At 44.7% G+C, this 19,428-nt stretch overlaps 1 protein-coding gene across 7 annotated transcripts in view; it reads left to right on the forward strand.

Annotated features, from left to right (window-relative positions):
* The window catches only part of RBFOX1 (RNA binding fox-1 homolog 1), a 1,862,366-nt gene that overhangs the window by 1,802,499 nt on the left and 40,439 nt on the right, over positions 1-19,428 (forward strand). For 4 of the 7 annotated variants that reach the window (XM_068565272.1, XM_068565268.1, XM_068565269.1 and 1 more), the window contains 2 exons: positions 4,102-4,234; positions 14,633-14,672. In XM_068565272.1, the coding sequence (XP_068421373.1) occupies positions 4,102-4,234; positions 14,633-14,672 (173 nt within the window). The remainder of the gene's footprint in view (positions 1-4,101; positions 4,235-14,632; positions 14,673-19,428) is intronic. The other 3 variants (XM_068565270.1, XM_068565267.1, XM_068565271.1) reach the window with 1 other exon arrangement.

The following is a 19,428-nucleotide window of genomic DNA, read 5'->3' on the forward strand; positions in this document are numbered from 1 at the left end:
CTCGTGGACTTTCTTCTGATTGGTTGGTGGTAAGTAAGTAGTAAGTGGGAGTGGGCATCATCAACCTTCTGGTTCCAACCGGTCTGGGGTCTAGTGTTTGTGGGCAGCATACAGTTAACTTCTCCTGCCTGGCAGGGGTTTCAGTATCTGCAAAACAGCTCAAAGATATTGTTATGTGTGTCCCTTGAGGGCGAACCAGGACTCTGCCCCAAGGCTGTACTATTGTTTCTTGACTGCCCCTCCCTTGTCTTCCCAACCCCTCCCTTCCCTGATTAGCAACTGTTTGAACCTGCCTGTTGAAACTCATTGAAGGGGACACAGAAGGGCTTTTGTGCCCAGGAGCCCCACTGGGGTCCTGCTTATTTTCTGGAGGAAGGAAGGGAGGGAGGAACAAAAGAGGGAAAGAGAAAGGAACATTCATCCATCACGGTGACTAGCTAGAGACTTCCTAAAGAGACCCCTTGGCCAGCTCTAGACGGCAACAAGAAAGGGATAGCTGAGAAAACCATCCATCTGGGAGACTCACGTGCCTTCTCCATGAAGCCCCTGTTACAATGGAACCTCCTTATTTTACCTAAGGGTACTTGGCCTCCCAGGAAGTTGATGTGCAGTCCTTCCCTTGTTCCTTTAACAAAATAAGAATCCCTCTAATGTGCCCTGCTTGGAGCAGCCCAAAGAGCCTGGTATTAAGACCTGCAAATCCCTTATCCTGCATCGAGAAGGATATTTTCTCCCTGCAGCAAAGGGGGTAGGGACAAAGTGGCATCCTGGCTCTACCCTTCTAGCAGCTTGTGTTCCCCTCGCTCTACTGCTGAGCTTCTGTTTCATGTTCTATCTCAACATCTAAATCCTCCAAGAATTATTGTAAAACCTGCTTGTCGCTGAGAGGGATCTTGTCTGGCTCACTCCATGCCGTAGCCAGCGATAATGAATGGGTCAGCGTAATTACTGTGTTTCCTCACACAGGCAGCCAGTTGTTCTGCCAGATTGTGAACTTTTCCTTTGCTTTATTTCAAAATCCAAGGTGTTCCTCTGAAAACTTAATATTTGAACTGTGGCAAGATAGCGCCGGAGTCAAAGGCACGCTTGCTCATTTTCTCCCCAGTCCTAAAGCCAACATCTCCTATCTTATGACTCCTGGGCTTTTACGATATTAGGATTTCCCTGCTTTTCCCATTGAGGTTGACACCTCTTTGCAATGTCAAGAACAGTAGTTGAAACACCAGCCAGGAAACATGGGTGGTGAGGGCTGGAAAGCTGAGAATTAAGTACTGCTGTATGATTTGTCTTGAACGACAATTAAAAAAAAGAAATAACCTGGATGGTCTTCTCAGACATAAATAGAAAGATAAAAATCATTCTGGCTTGATTCTACCACCCTAGCATTTACCAGCATCATCACAGAAGGATATGGTAGAATCCACGAAACCGGATAGCTGTTGACCATTCAAGAACACACAGAGAATTCCAGATGAAAGCTAGTCTGCCTTCGCTTCCGGGTCAAGAGTTATATTCCACTCCATGCAATTCCATGAATATAGAATTGGGAATGGCTCCTGTGGGAAATCCCACTTCCTTCTTCTCCCCGCCCCTTGCCACCCACATGCAGCTGCAAACCTACTCTATCCAAGGACTCTGGGAGTAATGGGAATTGATGGGGTGAAGGGCTTCTACTCTGTATTTCTTTTCTTTTTTTTTTAATTGAAGTATAGCTGATTTACAGTGTTGCATTAATTTCTGCTGTACAACAAAGTTATTCAGTTATATATATTATATATATATATGTCAATACATTCTTTTTTTAGTATTCTTTTCCATTATGGTTTATCATAGGATAGTGCATGTAGTTCCCTGTGCTATGCAGTAGGACCTTGTTGTTTATCCATTCTATATATAGAAGCTCGCATCTGCTAACCCCTACCTCCCACTCCATCCCTGCCCCAGCCCCCTCCCCCTTGGCAACCACCAGTGTGTTCTCTGGGTGGAGGGCTTCTACTCTTGAACGTGATAGCGGGGAGGGGAAAAGCCCTTCTCAGCCGTTTGGGTGCAGGCAAGTTTAACATAATATGAAATACAACACCCTGTGAGAGGCTAGGTATTCAGCAAAATAGAGATCCCGGCAGAGGGAAGCTTGGATATGCTGAGTTAACTTGGGGAAAGAGCTTCCTTGGCTGTGAGGCCTCTCTGAGCCTTTATGGTCCTATGATGCCAAGAGAAGCTGTGTCCTTCCCAGCCTTGCCTGTTGTTACCACCACTTTCTGAAATCCCAGGGGAAATGGAGCAGGGGAGGCAGGGCTGTAGATGGGGAGGAAAGCCATCCCACCCTGGTTCGTATCACCTGTCTCCCTCTCTCTTGAAATCCTCAAAGCTCCTGTTAGTTAAGCAGGATGAGGGGAGAGAATGGAACAGGGAGGGAAAGTTCCCTGGATAGTCTGTCAATCATTTGGCTGGACCACAGCCCACGGTTCATTCACTTGTTCATGCATGTAAGTCATCTAGAATCTACTGTGTCCAATATCTAGAACCTACTGTGGACAAAATCAGGGGGCTTCTGCTGACGTGGGGGAGGCGCAGGGAGATGCAAAGATGAATGGGATATGGTGGGAGGCCTCAAGGAGCTGGCAGATGAATAGAAGAGGTAAAGGTAATAAATGACTGACTTCCCTCAATACCTGCGAGAGGTTGGGTATTCTGCAAACTAGAGTTTTTGGAAAAATGAAATTTGGGGGTTCTGGGTTAACGGTGTTAATGCACTCCCCTTACCTTAGGACTTTCTGAGCCTTTAATATAGAGGTCCTGGGACAGTATTTTCCTAAAAAAGCATCCCCTCCACAGGATTCAGTGTGGGCAACAGTGCCTGCTGCTAAGTGGGATGGGACAGGCATGGCCAGCATGGTGAGAGCGGTGAGATTCAGTGACAGAAAGAGCAGGAAGGCAGAGGTGGTGTTCTGAAGGCTTCAGGGGCCCTGATACGTGAGGATTTGCAGACATCCTAGGAGGAATGACACCCCAGGCAGAGGAAGCCATATGAATTATCAGGGATCTCAAGCATCAGGCTTACTTTCCCTGCTGACTCCTCACCAAGTCATTCTGCTCAGAGAATTTTCCCCCAGGGAAGAAAACCCTGCCCAAACCCTTTCCTTCAGAGTCGAATTCCCACACTTCTCTGCAATTATGTTTGTGGTAGAAATGGTTTTATAAGCTGTATAAATGGTTAGGGGGCTGATGGGACCTTAGTAATAATTTGTTTCTTGGAGCCTGAGAGGTCCATACACTTACGATGTGTACACTTGTCTGTAGGAACGCAGTATTTCAATTTAAAATTTTTAACAAGCAATATAGGTACATAAAGGAAAATAAGGAAAAAAAAATTAAAATGGGTTGGGGAAAAGCTATGAATAGACAACTAACATTTACTTATGAAGTTTAGCCCCAGAGATAACTACAAACACACTGAAATATGTATGTATATGAATTTGTATATATAACTGTATAAATATGCACACACATATAAATATGCACATTTACATATTCACATACACATATGCATGCGTACATGTATATACACACAAACATCCAGGTATATTGTATATACACGTATATACATATATTCACTTCCATGCACACATGCTTATACAGATATATGTGTACATATCCACATATGCATAGTGTGTGCTCATCCACATGTACGTTACACTATGCATATGTGTATGTATGCATGTGGATAGATGGGTGATAGGTAGACAGATCTGAGAACGCACTGCACACACATCTTGCAATCTGTTGCAATACCTTTTTAAAAATTTAAGTTTGTGCAGTGAGCTTTTCTCCCGTTATTAAGAATGCTTTGTGAAGGTCTGTCCTTGACCTTGGGCACAGGGACCACGGGCTGAACTAGCCCATCCTCTCTGGAATCAGGCCTTGGTCTCCTCCCTCCTGCCCGCCTTTGGAAGCCTGACTCTGGGAAGGAAGGGGGGCAGGTGTCCAGCCTTGGCCTGCGGGGAGAAGGGTCCTGAGTCGGGGGGTCGGCGGGGGGGGGCGGGTGGTTCCCTCAAAGGCAGGAGTGCCTCTGAAAGCTCTGCTGTCTCCTGTCGCCCGCAGTGCCCGGCTTCCCATATCCAGCCGCCACCGCCGCGGCCGCCTACCGAGGGGCGCACCTGCGAGGCCGCGGCCGCACCGTGTACAACACCTTCCGGGCCGCGGCGCCCCCGCCCCCGATCCCGGCCTACGGCGGGTAAGTGGGGCAGCCCCCCGACCCCGGGCGGGCCTCCCGCACCAGCACCCCTTGCGTGCGATCTAGCGCATGCCGGCCTTGACCGCCCCCCCACCCCCCGGAACCGCCCGGCATGCAGCCCGCGCGCTTGCTGTGCAGCACCTTGCAAAGAGTCTTGAAAAATGAGTGTAATTCGTCTTGTCATGGTTGGTGCCTTTAAGCATTCTACATGTCACATTTTGTTATGTAAATTCTCTTTGAGACTGAATGCTGGAGAACAGAGAAATGGTTACAGCCCAAGACGTCTTTCTGATGATTGCAAACATCTGGTGATTAAGGAGGTTGGATCACATTTGCCCTTTGAATCCCCCGATGGAGGGACAGGAGAGTTTCAAACGTACAATTAACTGGGGCGGTCTTGCCCCCCTCCCCAAAGACATCTTGTGTTTCAAGGTGAATGAACCTTTGGCCCAGAAGAGAAAATTAGGTGTCGAGTCTAACGCACACTCTTGAAGTTCAAAGAAATTGGAAGTGACTCATTTAGTTGGATTTTCCAAAATGGCCTTTGCCTTCCTTTTTCCCTCTCTGAGGACAATGCAGATTGATTTGTTCCCCAAGGCCCGTTTGGTCTTTCTGTACGTGGACTTTGCTATTGCCAAGTGAATATCAAGGAATGGTGGTGAATGCTGAAGAAAAAAAAATTGGTACTGGTGTAATGGGCTGCTTTCTTGAAGTGCTACCCTTTCTGCCTCGCTGTTAGGGATCCTCCTAGAACATTCTGGCCCCCTGGAGTCGGAGAGAGGGAAGTCTCTAAGGCAGTGGTCCTCATGGGACATTGGGAATGTCTGGAGACATTTTTGTTTGTTGTGATAGCATCTACTGGGTAGAGGCCAGGGTTGCTGCTAAAAATCCTACAATGCACAGGACAGGACGGCCTCCCGCCACACCCCCCAACACAAAGAGTTACGGGGCCCAAATGCCAATAGTACCGCTCAAAGGAAAACTCCGCTATACCCAGCACAGTCTGGCCAGGAGACTGGCTTTCTGGTCTCTAGAAAGAATCTGGCTGTATTCAGGACTGTGTGAAAGGGTTAAATGCATTTGCTATAGCTCTGTGGCTTATCCATCTTTTAGAAAACCTGAATAAGCCTAGATCACCTCTATTCTGATGACAAAGGGAAACACTCTTTGTTCATTATTTATTCATATCTCACGCATTCCCAAGTAGAGCATTTGAAGTGTTTTAAAAACAAATGCAATGAAACAAAGTTAAGAATATTAAGAAGTGAAATTTGATGAAATCATCAGGAAGGGAAAATAAAAGCAGAGAAATAAGACAATGTCCGTCATTTCTTGTATTGTCATTAGAGTTGGATTAATTCTGAGCTTCTTAGTGCAATTCTGAGCTTCTACTGCAAAAAAGTTTCTAAAAATTTTTTTTTTTTTTTTTACTTTTTTACCGAAAAGGTGGAGGGTAATAACGAACCAAGGATGAATCGGCCTTAAATTCTCCCAACCCTCCAAAACAATGCGTCTGCAGGGCCTAAGCCTTATATATCTGACCGTGTACTGTAGGAATCATTGATAGTGTGACCATTATCTCCAGCCCACAGTGTCGAGCGCATTTTTAGATTCAAAAAGGCAGAAACAAAGATTTTTTTGTTCCCAAGGTCACATCATGAGTTATGAAGAAAAAATAAGTTACCCTTTAGGCTCATGAAAGCAAGATTCATAAGCCGTAAATGCAACATTGCATGTTTATATCACATTAGTTTGTCTGAAAATCATTATCTTACCTTAGTAGGTGGTAATTGTCGCTTTTTGGTCTATGTACCCTCAGTATATCACTACTATATTGAACAGAAAAAAATAAAATTGTATGGCTTATCCTCATGTGAACAATTTATAAAAATCTCAGAGTAACGCACCTGCTGTAAAACTGAAATTGGCTAACTTATAATGAACTTGCTCATTGCTGGCAGTAACCAGGTATAACTAATGCCGTGTTTGCCAGGGAGAGAACCAGGCGTCTCCAAGCGGTGAAGCACGTTGTTGGTGACTGCTTTGGACATGATTTCATTTTAATATTCCAGTGAACTTCCTAATCATTTTGGTTATAATGGTGAATTGTGCCTCTTCACTGGCAATATTATGGTTGGAATTCTGAAACCACACCTAGTAGGAAGAGAAAATTCTCAAGACGGGCAGAGTAGGAAATTCAGAAGGGCTAAGGGTGTGTGTGTCCATGTCTGCATGTTCTATAAGAGCAGATTGAAAAGGAGGAAATTCAGCTAGTTGCCTGGGTGTTTTGCTGGATTACAAACTGCCTGGAGTGCTTTGAAACCAAATGAAAAAGTGTGAACTCAGCATCTTCAGTGAAGGTTCCTTTCCCTTCATTGGCTTAGGCTGAAGGAGTCCATGGGGGGAGGGGCCGGGAGGGGCAGCCCATCTTGGAAAGGAAAAGAGCTGAGCAGGACACAGCGCAGACATTGGCTGGAGTAGAGAGTGCCCTGATCTATGTTGAGTGGAAGCAAGTAGCAGAGAGGTTGGAAACCCATTTCTGTTTCCAGGATGACATTATCAGGATTCAGGTGGTCCCGGGAATAGTGTGCATTTCCTGTAGCTGTTTGTCTTCAGAGTCCTTTAGTTTCCTGATTTCTAGATTTGACTGTCTTTCCTCCAGTCCAGTTCAGCTTAATTGCTTCTCTCAGCTCGATGCACCGTCTTACACTAAGGATGCTGAGGCAAATGGCGCCTTTGGAGGAGTTTCTTACAGTCAGGCACAGGGAACACCATAGATGCTAACGATTTCAACAAATGTGATGCGTGATAAGATAGGGTGTTGAGTGGACACCAGCTTGGGTTCCAGAAAGCTTCCAGAGAGAGAAGAAATCCAATCATTACCATTGTAAATCAATTATACTTCAGTTTAAAAAAATTTTTTTTAATTTAAAAAGTTTAAAACCAAACAAGAAAACGAAAGAAAGAAAATCCAGGAAAAATCCAATCATTTCCTAAATTGCCACGTTAAGCTCTCATTCTGCGGTGCTCCCTCATACTCAGGGTCCCCACCTTTCCATAAGCCATCACCTAAGAAACTGCATTTATTAAGGAAGAATCTATTTTTCCCATTGTCACCAATTGAAGACATATCTGTCATCCTAAACCTCTGTTTTCCGTGAAGTATCCAATATGAATACACTGTTACTAAAATCGCAAAGGAGAATGTGTCATTTATCCTATGTCCGTGTATAGCTTCCATATTTTTTTTTTTTTTTTTTTTCTGAGAGATTGAAAAAAATCCACAGAACCTCCAAGGCCACCTTTGTGAAGCCTTGAGTGACCCTTGGAGGTATCCAACGTCAAGATAGTCACCCAGGAGGATTCACTAAGGATGCCCTTACATTTCCTTTTACTGATTTGGTTTTTCCCTCCACGTCCTGATATTTTCTGAAATTCCCCCCAGCAAGTAAAGAATGTAGGTTATGAAGAGCCTATGAATGTAGGTTATCTCCTCTTTCTCACGTAGCTAAATAGAAAGTTATTGGGAAATTAATGCATGATCACTCCTGGTGGCGGGGGGAAGGCTCTGCTTGGACCAGGGATCACAAGAATGAGAGGAAAGCCCTAGCCTGGGCCAACCAGCCCCTTAGTGATTGCCAGCATTAACTGAGTGAGAATGGGCGATGAGTCAGAAAGCTAATGTCTACACAGTCTATAAGATTGTTACAAACCTATAAAGACACAGACTGTGGGGCAGATGAGATTGGCCCCTGCTCTTCTATCTCATACTGCCCTGGGTAGCTGACTTAATCTCTGCAGCCACAGTTGCCTTAGCAGGTGAGTGAAGACTACACTCCTACCTACCCTACCCTCCGTAGGGTTGATAGAGGATGAAACAGGAAGATGCAGGTAAGGTTACAACTTAATCAGTTCCATCAAATGGCATGTATTACGTGAACTGTAGCTATTGTTGTTGCCGTTGATGTGGTTATTGACTTTTTATACTCCCCTCTTTCTCAAGGGTCCCCTTTGGCTTATGTTGAGCACCCATAGCTTTCCTTCCATGAGTCACGTACCCATCGGCTGCGGGACTCCTACAGTTCACAGACCTCCATTTCCCGTAAGCCACAGAGATGGCTTTGGACAGAGGCACTTCAGTGGTTTATGGAATCTGTAGATCGGAAATAAAATATTAACTAGTGAACAGTCTCAGGGAGAGCTAAATGGACCAAGTCGTCCATATTTCTCCTTGCATTTGCTCCTGGAGTCTGTTTAGATAAACGGCTACCATGTCCAGTGTGTCTTCCTAGGACTCATATTTGGGAGGAATTACCCACTGGGTAGTTGTCATCTAAGGGAGCTGGCAGGCTGATGATGTGTGGATGAAGATGGAAGGTAGAAGCGTCAGAGACACATACACCAGACTCAGTACAACATCGGATGTTACAGGGCAGCAACTAAACCTCAATCCTCTCCCCACAAAACCCTATGAGATTGGCCTCACCAAGTTCTTGTTCTTAATTAGTTAATTAATTCATTAACAGCACCTTATCAAGTGCCTACTATGTACCAATCATATTGTGTGGGGCTAGGGATATAGAGAACCATAGGAGATTTTTTAAATTATTATTATTATTCTAAGTTAAGCACCCAGCATTTGCTATAGGGTTTTTATCTTGGCTCTCTGGATATTTTTGAGCAGGACATTCTGTACTTTCTCAAGTCATTAATTATGTCACACGTATGTACAACTTCTCAGAGTTACCATGAAAAATTTTTTGAGGTGAACATGCTACTCTAAGTACTAGAAAGATACGGTGGTATCCCAGGAAAAATCTTCTTACAGTTGGTCAGTGCAAGAATGAAGCCCATACACAGAGTCTTTGGGAGTGCTTTCAGGTTAGGTCCTGAAGAAGCCTTTAGAACAGTGTGTGCAAACCTTTCCTTCTGTAAATCAACCATGATTTTTGGTTTTAATTTATAAATGTCTTATCCTCAGATTGTATTATCTGATGCTTGGGAAGTTTCTCGATGAACATAAACATTAGGTCATCATCCCCTAGCCCCAGAATACTTTCCAGAATTCTCTTTAGCCGTTTGGGTTTTTGGTTTTGCCGTGAATTCTTGTTTAAATTCTCAGCCAGTTTTAAAATGTAACCTCTTACATTAAAAAAAAAAAAGCCTCTTAATTGAGTGCATTTAAAGACAAACACTCTAAGTCAGTGGTTCTTAAATTTGGGGGGAGAAAGTGGGATGTCACAGATGCCTTTGATAATCTAATTAAAATACATATTTTCCCCAGGAAAATGTCAGTGTACATACACTGCACAATTCTATACAAATGCCAGTGAGTTTATGGACCCACCTGATATCCTTTCAAAAACAACTAGATTTGAATGCATTAAAAATATTATTTTCCACTTGGAATGGGCAGTAAGATAAAGCAGCTTTAAATAACCTTTCCTTCAAGAATGTATTTGTGGTTGGGATATATTATGTTACACAAACAGATTGTATAGTCTGGGCATCGCATGATTTCTTTCTTTCCTTTTTTTATAAAGTAAACTAATTTGCTATAGCGCAATCATTCCCTGCTTGCATTCATTCAGATATTTAACTCCTGTTATTACCTTTCTAAGAAAATGAGATGTGCATTTGCATTACGCTCTTGCAAAAGCATATTGCAGTTCCGAAGATATTACAATTACCTTTGCATGGCTAGACAGACCGCCTCTGCATTAAAATAAGGCTGCACCTGTTCAAAGCATGATGGCAACTCTCTTCTCTTGTACTGGGATGTGGCTAATTTATCGATAGCTACGCATTAGACATCATCCCCTGCCCTCCTTTCCCGTCACATATGCACCTGTTCAGTGGGGTTTTTAAAAAAATGTTTGGATCCATTCTTGAAAACCAGCATGGGACTTTCTAAGAGCTTGCCTATAACCAGCTCCTATTTAGAACAGGACCTAGGAAGCTGACCTTCAGGGTTGTCTCAAATGTAAAGTAAAATGACACGTGGAGGTTGGTGCTCCATAGGGCAATAAGCCTATTCGTCCTACGGCCGGCAGCGTCAGCATACCCTGTTACTTGTTAAAAATGCAAATTCGTAGACCCAACCTCCCCACCCCGCCATCCAGATCTATTGATTCAGAACCTCTGGGCTGGGCATGGGGCCCGGCCATCTGTGTTTTAACAGGCCCTCGAGGTGGTCCTGATGCCTGCGGAAGTTTGACCACTGCTGCCTGCCATGGCAATTAAAAATTTGGGCTGTGAAGCCACTACAACCTGGGCTAGAATCCCAGCTTCTTCGTCAGTACCTAGCTCTCTCCGTTTCACTCTCTTGATGTCCAAAGAGGCTATAATAACATTATCCGTCTCATAGGGGTATTTTGAGGATTAGGTGGGATAATGATGATTAGGTCAGACTAGGGATGGACACAGAGGAATCGCTCTCTAGGTGTGAGGGCTCGTGGCGATCATATTCGTGCTATGACTTAGGAAAAAAACACACAGTATTGTGATGAAACTCGCAGCCCATCAAGTGGCTTTGTTTCATGCGGCCAGTGATGGCCGTATCGGTTCCTAGTTTTTTGGAGTCATTGTGAAGGTAGATCGCTCACCCTTTGGTTCGTTTCTCTCCAAACTGTGCAGGTGTTGCCCGTAGTGAAAACCAGCAGTCCCTACCCTGGGCGGTTTGTAAGAGCAGCTAGAATTCTCCACTCCCTTTCTTAGGGAAGCCACCACAGTTGGCTGGGCCTCTGAACGCCCCCAAACTAGAAATTATGCCCTGGACCTTCTAGACATCGGACCTTGCATCGGCTGTTCCCCTTGCCTGGCTTGCTTTTCCTCCCTAGTTCCTCTTGAACTAGCTCAGGCGCTGGGGTTTCTGGGCCATTCGCTGGGGTTCCCTCGCCTCTGATGCCAGCCCTCCTCCTTCTGTTACCAGGTCAGAGCGCCATCGTTCCCCTCCCCCGCAGCGGCTCTCGCGGCTGCCACCTTACATCAGTGTACCTGGCTTTGTGCCTCCCTGTAAGCTCCCTGAGGGCAGCCTTAGCTGGTGGACTTGCCCTGAGCCTCAGCACCGTGGTTGGAGTGTAGTAAGGCTTTCAACAGCAGAGGAATAGGGCTCATCAGTCAGTTTGTTTGCGTCTGTTCAAATGAGACGCCAGATCACACGTTCCCTTTGGTTCTCTGTCTTGTAAACGTGGGATGTCAGAGTCCCTGAGTAATTTTCCGTGGTCCATGGTGGAGGGCAGAGCGTGGCAGCCAGGTCACCCGGCTGAACAAGCCTAAGGCAAACATCGGGGCCTGTTCCTGACTCACTTCTGGGAGCTGTAGGTGCCAAGAGGCTTGCCGTGGAGGCACGCAGCTGGCCACAGTGCACAAGAGCTTGTCCTGATGAAAGAAGGGGCCCTTTTCTCAGCCAGAGCGCTGCCTCAGCCACTCCTGGTCCTGTGCCCCCTGGAACAGCCCCCAGTGTCTGCTCCATGATTCACAGAAGAGCAGACACAGATGGGGTCCCCCTCTACAAATATTTAGAGAAAGGCATCCCTTCCCACGTTTGAATGTGTATTCATGTTCGGTTAAATATTAATATATTGTTCACATGTGCATCACATTCTGCCTAGCCTCTTGCACTGGTATCCTAAGTCCGGGTCCAGGTTTTGGGGGTTTTATTGTTTGTTTGTTTGTTTTTGGCCTCACCGCGTGGCTTGTGGGATCTTAGTTCCCCGACCAGGGATCGAACCCATGCCCCCTGCAATGGAAGCTCAGAGTCCTAACCACTGGACCGCCAGGGAAGTCCCAGGGTCCAGTTTTCGAATCTTACCCTCCCCCCATTGACGACAGCCATTGATGCCGAATAGCCAGATGAAGATTCTACCTAGAATTGCTCTGTGTCACCTTCTGTCACCTACTAATGGCCAACCCCCCCTTTAAACTATGGGCAATATTCACTCAATAGATATTTACTTACATCTTCAGCGTGAAAAGCAATGTGTTGGCCATCAAGTGGGATAGAATGTCGAGTAAGCTATTGGGTGCAACTTTCAGGGCGAAATGAGCTGCCTACACAAATGCCTTTAATATTTGACCAATATTTAAAATAGTTGGACCAAGTGAGGATTCGAGGACCGGAAAACGTGATGCTGGTGTTCACAGGAAGGAGGAAGAACTCCGCTTGGCGTGGGCACTGGATAAAGCTCATAGCGATGTGATATTTAATTAGAACTTTGTTGGCAACTACCTTGCTCATCGCTTTGCACACATCACCTAACTCAGTCCTCCCTTGACGTGGGCACTTACCTCCTTCCCCATGTCACAGATGAAGAAGTGAAGCTCAGATAGCTTAGGTCATTAGTCCCAGGGCCCATAGCTGCTGACTGCTGAGGCTGTGACCCAGATGCCCGTGTGTTTCCTCTCTAACTTGGCTCTTGAATGGTGCTCTGCTTTTGGATGAGGTTATCAGGAGGTAAGGCTTCCCTGGCACAAGGACCAGCACTTGCAAGGGCGTGATGTCATGGAGGAATGGACAGCGTGACGTCTTGGAGGAATGGACAGCCCTGATCTGATCGGCCTGAATGATCAGCTCTGGGCCCAGTCTTGTTGGCAGAGGCCAGCCCTGCCTTCCGACCCCCAACAGGCAGTATCTTTTTATGTTGGAAATGTTGAAAGAGAAATCAAAACCTAGCTCAGGATGCCACTTACCTCGGTATCTCGGATTAGGGTTTGACGCTGCTTGACAAGTGCTCTTGTGAACCGGAGCCCCTTTTCGATCCAAATAAAAACAGCTGAAAACGATTCCTACTGACCTCCTTAGCATGTGAAATCCCTGCCCCGTTTTTAAAGATGATGGTACTTGGGGTTTAGCCAGTCAACTCTGGAAAGCTCTGAGAGGCACACTGCAGTGTTCTCCAGCAAACCAGTGTCACTGCCGTGTGCGTGTGCGCATGTGTGTGTTGTCAAGTGTCTCCCCTTGGCTCTCGATATGCTTGGCTTACCTGCGGGTCCACTCTGCTCCTGAAACCTGCTGGAATCCTTCGGTAATCAAAGTCCTGCTTCTGTTAGGACTGCAGCTCCATTCGACGGTGGGGCGCAGTGGAGAATTTGCGGTGGGGCGCATTTGACAGAATCATAAATCATCTGTAAACTCCATGGGAGGAGATCAGGGAAGGTTATTAATAACAACTGCTGTCCTTTGGAAACATGCCTTAGAAACCCGCATTCTTGTATTTGAGATGTCCTGGGATCTTCACAAAGGCCTGTGGGGTGCGCAGGCCACGTGGGATCCTCATTAAACCCGTTTTAATGCTTAGGAATTTTAAGTCGGTTTCCTAGGATCACAGAGCTGTGAGCTTCTTTTCCTGGATATTTCACTCGAGGTAAACCAAACAACTTCTGGAAAAGTCCGGGATCTTTTATTTACCCCTTCCTGTGAAGTCCCTTCTCTCTGAGATGACTAAATGGATAGCAGTCAGAGAGCTGCTGTGAGGTCAGGCTTGTTCAATCATTAGGTGGGATTCTGCTTAGTCTGGCTATAATTTATGCAAATATACACACAGACATAGGCATGTACACACATATGACTCATGAGCCCGCATACACACAGATGTGCAGACACATACTACTACACACATCATATGCACAATATCTACATTCATATACACATGCACACACATGCACTTATACACATGTACATGGTATACACATGCACACACGTATGCATTTACATGTTCAAAGTAACACACACATTCATATGCATATATACGCACGAAGCACACCCATATACAAAAGCACACATATATTCTTGCACACACATCTACACACCTGTTCACACACCCGTATTATTAGAGATATTCTCCTACATGTACCATAAAAGAGGGGCACATGGAATTACCAAATAGAATACTAGAGTGTGAAAGAGTATAGAAGAAAATTTCTGAAATCGTTTGGATCGTGCAATGCCCCTGAGGTCATTCAGCTATAACCCGTATTGAAAATGTGCCATCCATACCCCTGCTCTTACCAATCATATATTTTAAGCAGATGATTTTTTTCCGGGGGCACCTAGATGGTTTGGCTGAATGCAAACCCCGATCCTCATATCTGCGTGGGTCACTTAAAATAAACGTGAATCCTCTTTGCATTTCTGCACCCCTCCGGAAGGATTGGAAAGTCTGGTACCCAGCACGCCACCATGTCCTGATTCTGGGCCGAACACCGAACCCCAGCCTAATTTTCTCAGTCTGATGGACTGCCGTTGTCTCCAACCTCCTTAACCAATCTGAAAACGATCCTCAGTTCCTGTGTTTTGGATCTTGTGACCAGACTAACTTCGCCAGTGCAGGGGTTGGTGTGTCTGCATGGGGAAATGCACTAATATGAATGTTTTTCTTTGTGTGTGCACCCTTGCAGTGTTGTTTACCAGGATGGATTTTATGGTGCAGACATTTATGTAAGTATTCATTAACGTGCATGCCATCCTTGTTTCCTCCCGAGTCATTCTTTTTACAAGTTTGCTGCAAATTTCTCTACTGGGTGCCGCCCATTTCCTCTTCCTGTGAGAAAGAGTCCAAAGGCGTGGAGGACTGAAGGCCTGCTCATGATAGCCGTCGTGCTGTTGAGTGAGTGGAATTAACTCCCTGATTAACTTCAGAATAAATGCAAAACACCTTCCCAAAAAAGATGACATTTTTCCCATGTCAAATGAAAGACCCTCCTTCAAAAAGAAATCCTCTCCGAAGTTCTCAGTATGGTCTGTGTGTTTTCAATATAATATGTAGGATGACAGCTGTAGTTACCAGCTGTAGAGGGTGAAAAGATATTTTCATGGCTGATGTTTTGGATGTTTTCTTGTAAACATATTTAATTGTTGATCACTACAGCCCTAGAAAGATATTTCTTCCCCCAAACTCCATTTCTCTCTCTCTCTCCCCCATGGATGATTTTAGCAAGAAATATCTCCTAACAAAATACAGACCAACTTGAGCATTCAACTCTTATTTTTTTTCAACTCTTTATTCCCTCCATTTCCCCAAAACAGTTACCTGATTTAGAATCATTTGTCCAATTTAGAATTGTTTGTTTAATGGTACCACTTTATTAAGCTTTTCACTTTTAGGGAAGAGGAGGATGTGTCTCATTATGGGGCCATAATTAAATTTACCGAACTTGATCTAGAGGTAGTTACTCACCCGTGGTATGATATTAGCAGCAATGTTTTGAAAATGACTTGGAATAAACACAATTTAAAAGAAATGGGTGGGGTTGGAGGGTATTTTCTAAATCATACCATTATTTTTATTACGAGGGACCTCAAATAAATGCAGTGGAATCATATTTGTTGTTTTATAGATTAGATAACAAAGAAAAATGTAACCATATTTCTGATCAAATTGAGGCAATTTACTAGAAAATAGGAAAGACACTAGTTATTTAATTTCCTTCCTTTCGAATTTCAAATAATTACAATTTTGAGGCAGAGTATTAATCTCCATCAATGATGAACTTGGGTTTTATTATAATTGCATCAAGTACATTTATTATTATCTGTGGGTTAGGTTTTTTTTTTTCCCTCTTAATGAAATGAAAGAGCAACCTACATTGTTCCTTATTCACCCAGGGAACAACCTATTTGCTTCTTGCGTGTGTAGCTCCGTCCACTCCTTCTCAAGTCCTCTGTTTCCGAACTTTGAGTTTATATCATTTTAAATAGAGAAGCAGGCAGGGGCTAAACAGGCTGGACCTCCTCCACATCCTCAGATAACCCATGAACCCAAACATCAGTCTATATACCCTTCCCCTAGGGTAGCCTCTGGATAGAGGATGCAAATGGAAGGAGTTAGGACTTAGTTTAGGACATTTTTTTTTTTTTTTTAATTTGGGAAACGGAGGAGAGTAGAGAAGGGATGGAGAAATTAGAAACAAAGAAAATACACAGAAAGGAAAACTATCTTCATCAACACTCACCCAAGGGGGGAAAAAATGTGGACATTACTAAGCCTAGCTAAAATCAAACACATTACAATTATTAGCTACCATTTATTGAGTGTTCCCTTCTCTGTCAAATGACAATAATTTATTGAATTGTTTGTAAAATGACAATGACTTAATTGAATTATTAATTTGTGCTGTCCTATGGGTAGGTCAAATTGGTGTCTTTTCCTTGCCTCATAGATTTTTGTATAACAGGAAGTAGAAGCTTCCTGAAGGTACAGGCAGTAGGAGCCCACAAATAAGGAAAAAGAATGGGCGAGAGTAACGGATAGAGAACGTCTGCATTGGTTGAGACCAATGAAAATCCGCGAGAACAAGGCAAGTAGAGAGACAAAGGGACTCAGAAGAGAGCATCCAGACTAAGGTGGAAAGAGAAATTCCATTCAGGGAGAAAAGCTCCAGAAAACTCCCTTTGTGCTTTTGGTTCCTTTTGGGGTTTTTGCTTCCCACTGGGTGAGGTTTGGATGAACAGAATTGCGTCAGTAACTTCAAGTCCTGAGTTTCCTGGTGTCAAGGCTTAGAAATCTGTCCCTTTTGCCCTTATCAAGCCACCCTACTAGCCAAAAACATTTATATATTCTTCCCACTGTTCATATTATCACGATAAGATTTTAAGGAGGCAGCTCCAAACAGGCAATTCGGTGACGGAAAAGCTAACTGAAATATAAACTTTTAGCTTTGTTTACGCAGCACATTTCTGTCCTCCTTCCAGGAAGGTAGCTTTTGGAATACTTTGCTCTGCGTCCGATGGCAGCTCTGGAATCTTGCTGCATGGGTGGTGTATGCATGTGGGGGACAGTGATGAACTAGACTGCCCCATTAGGGCAACAAACCAAGGGCTCCTAGATGGCCTTAAGTTGATTTAAGGCAAGAAAGAATATGAATATTTCCTGCACTCTAAAGCTTATGGTGCAGGATTCATCCTGGCCAGAAGTATGTTATAATCTTGAATGTGCTATTTCAAGCTGCTACCCCTACCTCCTTTTAGATGCTGGTATGATCTGATGACTGGAAGTGTCCCCCGTGCTCCATTTTTTTTTAAAGAAATGATGATTAAAGAGGTTCATAAAAAGGCACGCAAGGTTCTATTTTATTTAAAGGAAGTTTGTGGCTTGCTCGTTTGATCTCATTAAAAATAGTGCACTAGCACAGGGAGATCAGCCCGATGCCTTGTGACGACCTAGAGGGGTGGGATAGGGAGGGTGGGAGGGAGACGCAAGGGGGGGTATGGGGATATATGTATATGTATAGCTGATTCACTTTGTTGTACAGCAGAAACTAACACAGCATTATAAAGCAATTATACTCCAATAAAGGTGTTAAAAAAAAATAGTGCACAATAAATAGGTCTAGGGTCATCCTGAGAAGACCTGGGACATGTCTTAGACACACTGGTCCCCTCTAATAGGTCTAAACCAGTTATTTCTTTTTCATTTTATTGGGCAGAGTAATACGCTTCTGGCTTTGGTTACTTTTAAGGAAAGTAAGGGGAGGCTGCTCTCCAAATCTTCCTGCCCCGATCATCCTCAGCCTTGACAGTGGATCAGAGCAACCCAGCAACTATAACAGCGTGGGTACCAGAACGACTGACCTTTTGTACATACCCTGCTTTCTCCAGCTCCTTCTCCTCTTTGTCGTCCAAGGTCCCCATCCCTCCCACCTGATGGTGGAGCCCTCTGGCATCTCCCAGTCCTGCCAAAGCACAGAGGATTTGGAAGACCCGCAGGATCCCTGTAACTAGCAATCCCCCTTACCTAGAATTAGCTCCTCTTAAACTTTTCAGGGAAGAGAAGATTGAAGAGAGAGAGAGAGTGATAATCATGGACACCCTGGAAGTGCTGGAGGCAGTGGATTTGTAAGAAGATGCTGTGAGGTAGAAGCTAAGGTTCAAAACCAGGGACGCTCCTTTGGGCTGAGTGCAAAGAAGAATCATCTTACTCGGGAGCCCAGCCCTGCAGCGGAAATGCTGCGTGTCATGCTCAGGCCCAGTGCAGATGGCCACACGTCAGAGGACACAAGGGGTTTCTGAGTCAGCAAGGAGGGTCACAAAAGTCATCACCTGGGTCCCTTCTACCTGAGGACATACTACATACACACACACACACACACACACACACACACACACACACTTTTAGTATTTCGAAAGGTAGGAATTGAGCTTCCATCACTAGCCTATCAAACCTACAAATTCACTCATTGTTTAGTGGTACCCATTTCCATAAATTCTTTTGAATTGAAAATTGGGCCATGGCACAACATTGTAAATCAACTATATGTCAATTAAAAAAAGAAAAAGTGGGCCAAGTTAATGAAAAAATGTATAAATAATAGGAGAGGCAATACATGGGTATGATCAACCATTTGAAAGTTGAAGGACCACGTCCCCGGGACCTGCAAAGCAATCCATTAGATTTAGGGGTGAAGCTAGAGATCTCATAAGGCCACATCGATCAAGGAGCTGAAAATAAGGGTTGCTGAACAGAACTGAACCAAGACAAGTGTTTTCACCTGCTCAGGGAGATAGATAGCAAAGAATATGGCATTTGATCAAAAGATAACTATTGAAAATGGAGAGAAGGAAATGTTAATAGAGCTGTTAAAAAAGATCTGAAAAACTCTCAGTAGGAACAAGAGTAAGAGAGTAGAGTTCTGGGCACTGGGAAGAAGGGAAGAGAAAACGGGGGAGCAGGAGGGGAGAGAGAGCCAGAGAGTGAGAGGAAGAGTGAGAGAGACAGAGAGATGGTGTAGAATAATCGTATCTTTTTTTTTTTATTCTTTTTTTTTTTTTTTTTAGGGCTGCGTTGGGTCTTCGTTGCAGGCTTTCTCTAGTTGCGGCAAGTGGGGATTCTCTTTGCTGTGGTGCGCGGGCTTCTCATTGCGGTGGCTTCTCTTGTTGCAGAGCGCGGGCTCTAGGCGCGTGGGCTTCAGTAGTTGTGACGTGCGGGCTCAGTAGTTGTGGCTCATGGGCTCTAGAGTGCAGGCTCAGTAGTTGTGGCACACGGGCTCAGTAGTTGTGCCTTGTGGGTTCTAGAGCGCAGGCTCAGTAGTTGTGGCGCATGGGCTTAGTTGCTCCACGGCACGTGGGATCTTCCTGGACCAGGGCTCGAACCCGTGTCCCCTGCATTGGCAGGCGGATTCTTAACCACTGTGCCACCAGGGAAGTCCCGATGATATAGACTATAAATGTTAACCTCGCTCCCTTTTATTAGAAAAGC

Source organism: Eschrichtius robustus, chromosome 16 (assembly GCF_028021215.1).
Source record: "Eschrichtius robustus isolate mEscRob2 chromosome 16, mEscRob2.pri, whole genome shotgun sequence".
Lineage (NCBI taxonomy): Eukaryota > Metazoa > Chordata > Mammalia > Artiodactyla > Eschrichtiidae > Eschrichtius > Eschrichtius robustus.